General features: G+C 42.2%; 1 protein-coding gene across 1 annotated transcript in view; it reads right to left on the bottom strand.

The window, feature by feature from the left end:
- WWTR1 (WW domain containing transcription regulator 1) overlaps window positions 1-6,902 on the bottom strand; it is a 57,027-nt gene extending 50,125 nt beyond the window's left edge. The window contains exon 1 of the mRNA XM_049629723.1: window positions 4,699-6,902. Within this exon, the coding sequence (XP_049485680.1) occupies window positions 4,699-4,792 (94 nt within the window). The 5' untranslated portion in view covers window positions 4,793-6,902. The remainder of the gene's footprint in view (window positions 1-4,698) is intronic.
- Window positions 6,903-8,032: the final 1,130 nt, after the last annotated feature.

Below are 8,032 nucleotides of genomic sequence, written 5' to 3'. Positions count from 1 at the left end.
AAAGAAAAAGAAAAAGAAAAAGAAAAAGAAAAAGAAAAAGAAAAAGAAAGAGAAAGAAAAATTTTGTCTTTTTTTTTTCATTTCTCTCCTGCAGAGTCAATTTCATTTTACTTAGGCATTTGAAAAGTCAGTGAGTTTAGATACGTAACAAATCTGCCAGCCTACATAGATGCTTTTTCACTGGATACTGATGCAGCCTGACAAAAGTTTGCTCCATTTTTACAAAGTCACTCAATGCCTTTAAGTGACAGGTTTCTTCTCTACCAATTAAAATATGATTGGACTTGCAAATTACATTTCAGGAATAGATGTACTAAAAAAATAAGATATCCATGGATAAGCTTGGGGGGGGGGGGTGCTAAAATATTTCCACCAGAGGGTGCTATCCTCACTGAAAGTAATGAACAGTGTTCCTAATTTAAAGCACTTTATACTCTAACTCGCCCAAAATAAATCTTTTGTTTCTCGTGAGCTTTTATGATGAACAATGAAATTATCTTCAACTCTAACATCCGAAAATTGAATAAAGTAGAAAATAAAAGTTTTCCTTCCACAAAGAATAATGTTAGTAATAAGAATAAAATAATTATAGCTTGTTATGTCCCAGGCACCACATCTAAGCACTTCACACATATAAACTCATATAATCTCTTCATACTGTGATAATAATCCTCATTTTACATATAAGGAAACTAAGGCAAAATTAAGTAATTTCATAGGGTCATGAAGCTAGTAATGGGCAGAGCCATGTATCAAATTCTAACAGTCTGATTCCCAAATCCATATACCTAAACTACAGTAAAACAGAATCCCAATAAAAGGAGATTTATTGGGGTGCCTGGGTGGCTCGGTCGGTTAAGCGTCCGACTTCGGCTCAGGTCATGATCTCACGGTCCGTGAGTTCAAGCCCTGCGTCGGGCTCTGTGCTGATGGCTCAGAGCCTGGAGCCTGTTTCAGATTCTGTGTCTCCCTCTCTCTGACCCTCCCCTGTTCATGCTCGGTCTCTCTCTGTCTCAAAAATAAATAAATGTTAAAAAAAAAAATTAAAAAAAAAAAAGGAGATTTATTTCTGAATGTATTAAGCAATACCAAAGATTATATCACAGTTCTAGAAATGCGTAAAATTATCTTATAAAAGGTACTAATTTTATCATCTCATAATAATATTAACTATATTTTGACATTTTCATACATACATAAATACCTCCCTATAAAGGAGACACACCAATTAAGTTCACTTAGCTGTTAGTTACATTATATTGACAAGACCAAATTTCTAGATTCAAAAAGTAGAAGGATTTGCTCTTTATATTTTTTAAACACTGATAATGAAGAGTATGAACTACGGATAGAGCTATAGCTTGAAATAACATATTCTGAGTAAATCACTTATTATTAAGACCACATTATGACTCTGTAAATTATCCCCAGTCTTTGGTGCTCACTTGGCATTCCCTGTTATATTTCTTTTTTTTTTTTTACATTTATTTATTTTTGAGAGACAGAGAGAGACAGAGAGTGAGCAAGGGAGGGGCAGAGAGAGAGAGAGAGAGACACAGAATCCGAAGCAGGCTCCAGGCTCCGAACTGTCAGCACAGAGCCCGACAAGGGGCTTGAACCCACGAACTGTGAGATCATGACCTGAGCCGAAGTCGGACGTTCAACCGACTGAACCACCCAGGTGCCCCCCTGTTATATTTCTATCCTTAGGACGTGTCTGTGATTCGGTGTGGGCTAGCAACACACTGTGTAATGGACAAATATTTAAATATTATTAGGAAAAAAACCCAGAATGTGTGTCTTGAGAAATTTACTGCTTCGATTTATTAGAAATCTGGAAACTAAGGTATTTTAACTCAGGAATAGGTAAACATGTTTCCCACATTCAGATTACAATTTGTTTAGATATACTTTACTAACCAATTGTGCTTCTGTGAGGAAAGGGGTGGCTCAGGTGCACAGGTTGACCCACATGTGCCTTCATTGTTAAACAGTTTCAAGCATTCAAGTTCCTTTTAATTAGTCCACTTTCTACGTGTTGCACAATTTTTTAAAATGAAGACAAGTACCACATAAACAGGGATATTCATTCCAGTATTGTGCAACACACAATAGTGACAACCTAAATATCCATCAGATGGGGGTGCCAGGTGTATGAATATGTGGGACTACTAGGAAATCTTTTAAAAGAAGGCAACTCTGTATGTACAGATATGGAAGCAGAAAAGGCAAGGTGAAGAACAGTAGGTATAATACACTAGCATTCGTGTGAAGAAACACATACCCATGACTGGAAGCACTGGAAGACTCCAGGACTAAGGAATGGGGATTCAGGGGGCATCGGAGTGACTCAGTCAGTTAAACATCTGGCTCTGGATTTCGGCTCAGGTCATGATCTCATGGTTCATGAGTTCAAGCCCCACATCGGGCTTTGTGGTGACAATGCAGGGTCTGCTTTGGATTCTCTCTCTCCCACCGTCTCTCTGCCCCTCCCCTGCTCATGCACGTGCACTCTCTCTCAAAATAAATAAACTTTAAAAAAAAGGAATGGGGACCTGAGAAAAGTTTACTTTGTGAACAGTGCTTTGAAAAAGTGTTTGAATTTTTGTAACCAAGTCCATGAAAGATTTTTTCCAATTATAATACATTACAAAATTAAAGTTAATACTTTAATAATCAGTCTTTAGAATTTTTCATGAAAGCTAGATGGCTAAAAGAAAGACTGAAACTAGTCTAATGCTACCTAATTTGTGGTTTCTTTACTATACTTGCAACTGCTTTCTATTTGAGCTCTTATATATTGGGGACAAATGACTCATGGGAAGTTTTGGTTTACCACTGTTGGTAGAAGCATTTGTACCATTTTCCTTGATCTGCCCTTTAGATACGGGACACAACAGAAGTTATTCCAAGTCATTTGCTTTTTGGATATATTTTACATCTGCAAGCTTTAAATGGTAGATCCAGACTTCCTGGCAGAACAGACAATATATTTACTTGAAGCTAACTCGGGTTTACTTGAGTTCATACTCACTTTGGCTAAGTCACAGTATGAAGGAAGGTGTCTGGGAATAATGCTCCCTTTTTTATCCTGTTCATTCCTAAAAAATCCAACAAGAGCCTCTTTTCACGCTAAAATTAACTATTCTGTGTACAAAGCAGTATCTAGATACCTGATCTTAAATGGAAAAGTTATCTGAAAATGGCATCATCTTTTATAAGACTTTAAAAGTATCCTCTTATTTTTAGCCTTTGGAAGCAGGGAAAATGCCTACCACAGAAGCTAATTAGTTATGTTGCTGCTGTGTATTCATTCACATCTGATTATCTCTAGTGGGAAGAATTCTAGTTCTAAGGTAAAGGCAATTAGCAGAAAATAATCTTTTCTCAATTCTAAAATCATACTTAAGCATTTTTTTTAAAAGAGAGAGAGACAGAGCTCTCACACAAGCAGGGAAGGGACAGAGAGGGAGAGAAAGAGAGACTTTTTTTTAATGTTTATTTATTTATTTTGAGAGAGAGAGGGAATCTTTTTTTTTTTTTAATTTTTTTTAAAGTTTATTTTTGAGAGAGAGAGAGAGAGAGAGAGCAGGGGCAGGGAAAAGAGAGAGGGAAACACAGAATCTGAAGCAGGCTCCAGGCTCCAAGCTGTCAGCACAGAGCGTGACGTGGGGCTCAAACCCACAAACCGCGAGATCATGACCTGAGCCAAAGTCGGACGTTCAACTGACCTGAGCCACCCAGGTGCCCGGAGAGAGAAGCTTTTTTAATGCATTATTATTTTGTTTAATATTTATTTTATTTTTGAGAGGGAGGGGAGGGGCAGGGAAGGGGGACAGAGGATCCAAAGCAGGCTCTGTGCTAGCAGCAGAGAGCCCAATGCAGGGCTCAAACCCACAAACTGTGAGATCATGACTTCGACTGAAGTCAGATGCTTAACTGAGCCACCCAGGTGCCAAGAGAGACAGACAGAGAGAGAGAAGGAGAGAAACGGAATGAATCTTAAGCAGGCTCCACGCTCAGCACAGGGCCCAATGCACAACCCTGGGATCAAGACTTGAGCTGAAATCAAAGAGTCAGACACTCAAGTGAGCCACCCAGGCGCCACTACATTTAAGCATTCTAAATGAAGTCAAGGGTGAGCTGCATTGTCCTGGGGCAGGTGTCTTGAGAAGCCACCTGCAAATCACATAAAGGCTAAATGCACTCTAAAGTCAGAGCAGCCTCAGTTGAAACTCCAGACCCTGCCATCCATCCTGTGAGTTTAATGTGATAAGGCATGAAAGCACCAAGCCTGATGTCAATCACACGTTATGCAAAATAATTATAATAAAAGAAGGAAGGAAAGGGATTAGAGGCCAGAATTGTACCTTTGGCAGTCTTCAGGGACCAAATTCACAGAATGGGGGTATGTACCCGACTTGGATGAATGAGAGGAGGCCTAAGTAATTTTTCAAAAAACTCCAGTAAAGACAATTGAAAGAGATGCCGTAACCTTAGCATAAACCTAGGTAGCAAGAGTGTGAGGTGGTAGAAAAGGGGCCAGGAAGGAAGGCAAAGGTGGTGGCAGTGTAATGCACCCAAGAGCTATCTGGGGTGCATGAGGAGGCACTGAGACAACCAGAGCTGCTTCTGAGCTCCAGAGCCCCTTGGTTAAACACTTGTTCATTCACCTCCAGGTGAAAGCTTTAGGCTTACCGAGATTTGGCTGAGACACAGCCATGGACCTCTGGGGTGCTGGGGTGGGAGTGGCAGCAGGGTGGAGGTTCATCGGATTCAGGGACTGATTCATCGCCTTCCTAGGGTCTTGCCACGTGGTGATTTTTTCTATGTGACTAAAAGAAGGAAAACAATGATCTTTTTAATTGTCAGCACGATCATCATTATCACCATCACCAACAACAGCACAAGAGTTAAATGACGCCGGCTCTTCTTCCCTTAGGATCTGCTTACAGATGGCTGACACATTGTGTTTGTTTTCATCCAAGGTCACGCGTGCCCACATACCCCTCCATCCAAGGGCCCCATTGGGGATCTTGCAGGGAACTCTCTGAATACGAGCCCATGACTTAGCTGTCCTAGCTGCCCCTACATGCAAAAACCCTCGTAAAGGCTTTCTGCCTCACCAGTGTATCCTGTCCCAGCCAAGGATCCTTCGGTCCTCAGCTCCTCAGGTGCTTCCCCGCCATTCAATCACAGGGATGCCATGGTGTGAACTCCTCTCCCAAAGCAAGACTGGGCCCTCCCGCCCCGCCAAGCCTCCCACGCTCCCGGGCTCAAGTAATTGACATAATGAGGACACCTCTGTCAGTACCAGCCAAAGACAGAACTCTTGAAACCAACCTCATAAATATGACACTACTGAGCTCTTATTAAGAGCAAGGAAGGCACTGTGAGGTCCAAGCAGGTGATACATAAAACCCCCAAGAAGCTTATGTTCTACTAGGTAAAGTTAACAACTGTTTAGCTAGAGGACAGGGTAGCAGGAATTAAGTGTAGGAAGACCAGCAAGTGCCAGATTATGGAGAAGCCCAAATGTCAAAGCATGAAGGTTTCTGAGGGAAAAGACATGATTAGACTTTTGGTCATACACAACTTCCAGTATTTATATTGTGACTTAATCTCAGAGAAACTGGTACAACATAAGCTGCTGCCTAGAGTTTCCATATGTTCTTAGAAAGAGGGACAAGACCTCCAGCTTTGTCTGCCTCCTCCCAAACCACAACGTAAGTCATTCTTGGTAACTTACGTGCCCTACCGCACACCATCACCATCATCTCTTTTTTTTTTCCCTGAAGTTTATTTATTTTGAGAGAGAGAGAAAGAGAGAGAGAGAGAGAGAGGGCATGCGCACATAAGCAGGGGAGGAGAGGAGGGAGAGAGAGAATCCCAAGCAGGCTCCACATTGTCAGTGCAGAGCCTGATGCGGGAGTAAAACTCACGGAATCGTAAGAATATAACCTAAGCCAAAATCAAGAGTCAGATGCTGAACCAACTAAGTCCCTGGTGCCCCCAAAAACTTTTTTGAGATTTCATTATATTTTTCTTTTAAAGATGAGCATATTCATCTCGCGCTGTAACTTTGTTTTACGAATTGTATCAGAGTGCTTTTTATATATTGATGAAAGACCACAAAAGCTGACCGCAAAAACCAAACGTCAGCCTTTTGTTCTATGCCTTGCAACTAGGTTTACCTCTCCTAAACTATTTGTCTAGGCCAACCCCCACACACTAGGGACCTTCCCAGATCCACCTGAAAAGAAGCATGATTGTCCTTTCATTAAACACACCTTAATTTTGAATGACAATGGTCTCCTTTGAATCTTTAGCAACGCAAACCACTATTACTATCATTCAATTTAATCCCAAATCACTGTAATACCTGGCCCTGGAGTTTTATTTGTCTCTTCTCTGGCGTGTTTCCTCACATCTGAATGCTGCTAAATGAATGCTGCTAAAATTCCTCTTCAGACTTCTTTATCCTAGACAGCAAGTTATTGCCATGGGGAACTCATCCACTGCCTGAGTGAAAGCTTGGATGTTTTCCCAAGAAGGCCTTTAAATGAGTGTGATTTAAAAAAATATAAAAGTCAGGCTTGATATAAAGGAAGCAAAATTAAGTTTAACTGTTGAGTTTCCATACTGTAAAAGCCATCGACAGTTTTCAAAAATATAATAAAAAATGTGGGGCGCCTGGGTGGCTCAGTCGGTTGAGCGTCCGACTTCAGCCCAGGTCATGATCTCGCGGTCCGTGAGTTCGAGCCCCGTGACAGGCTCTGTGCTGACAGCTCGGAGCCTGGAGTCTGTTTCAGATTCTGTGTCTCCCTCTCTCCGACCCTCCCCTGTTCATGCTCTGTCTCTGTCTCAAAAATAAATAAACATTTAAATAAAAATTTTTTAAATGAACTAGGAGGAATAAAAATTTTAAAACCAAGACTGTCTTGTTAAGAAGAACACAAGTGGGGGGGGGGGCAGGACCTAAATAAAGAAATGAGAATCACTTACTCCAGCGCAAAAAGACGATAAAGGAAAGAAACAATGGTCTCATTTATACCTTCAGTTTAAGAATTGTAATTCTGTGAAAGCTTTCATAAAATCCTTTTGTCAACTTTTGGTCAAGTGGAAACTCATAACCAGCCTCAGGGGATTTGTCATAGTCGTTTCAGAGTGAGGAACCAATTGATGAGGATGTCAGAGTTGAGTAAACTCCCTTTAGCCAAGTAATTAGAGCCAAGAAACCCTTTGACTAACCATCCCTTCAGGACCCACACTATTAAAACATGTTTTCCAAGGTAGGTATGCCCTGCATACTTTCCACAATGGCACCAGAAGGAAAGGAATTCTTCTCTCTCTTATGAGCCCTTCTCAGACCCCCCTGAGACCATGGGTCCTGGTGCTGTGCCAGAAGCAGCATGAGCACGGCCACGGTGAGACAGAGTGACGCAGTGGAAGACACTTAAGGACACTGCTGGGGATAGTGGTAGGAATGACACAGGAGCTGGAACGATGCATTCCCAAAGGCTGGTCCCCACTCTTCTTTCCCATCCTGAATCAGTGGGCTGTGGCCCCCAAAACTGGGGAGAGCAGAAAGGCCCACAGCTAAGTGGTAAAAACGAGCCCAGCTTGTCGAAGGACTGCCACCACAACAGGCTGGCCTCCACCGCCTGGGACAGAGTGCTGGGGCTTTCTGGGAGGGCACTCTGGCCCCATCCCAGAGAGGTCTGACGCCAACGAGGCACAACTCAAACGTGGCTTCAAGTCCGAGAACTCCCCCAGGGCCGTGGGAGCCTCCTCAGCCCACCCTTCCAACCCCATACCCAGCCAACGCTTTTAAAGGAGTTTTGTTCCCAGCAGATTTGTTAATTAAAAGTGTCACTCACAGTATTCCCCAAAGACTAGAGTACAAGAGGGAGTCTTTCTTAAGTGAGCAGTTCTCATTGCTCAGAAATCACTCTGAGAAGAAAGCCACTCGAATTCCCAGCCTCTGCAGACCCACCAGTCGACCCGACGTCAGCTTTGCTTTAAGGCTCGG

Source organism: Panthera uncia, chromosome C2 (genome assembly GCF_023721935.1).
Source record: "Panthera uncia isolate 11264 chromosome C2, Puncia_PCG_1.0, whole genome shotgun sequence".
Classification (NCBI taxonomy): Eukaryota; Metazoa; Chordata; class Mammalia; order Carnivora; family Felidae; genus Panthera; species Panthera uncia.
Note: the sequence above shows the minus strand (reverse complement) of the source record. Positions and strands in the feature narration are given on the sequence as shown.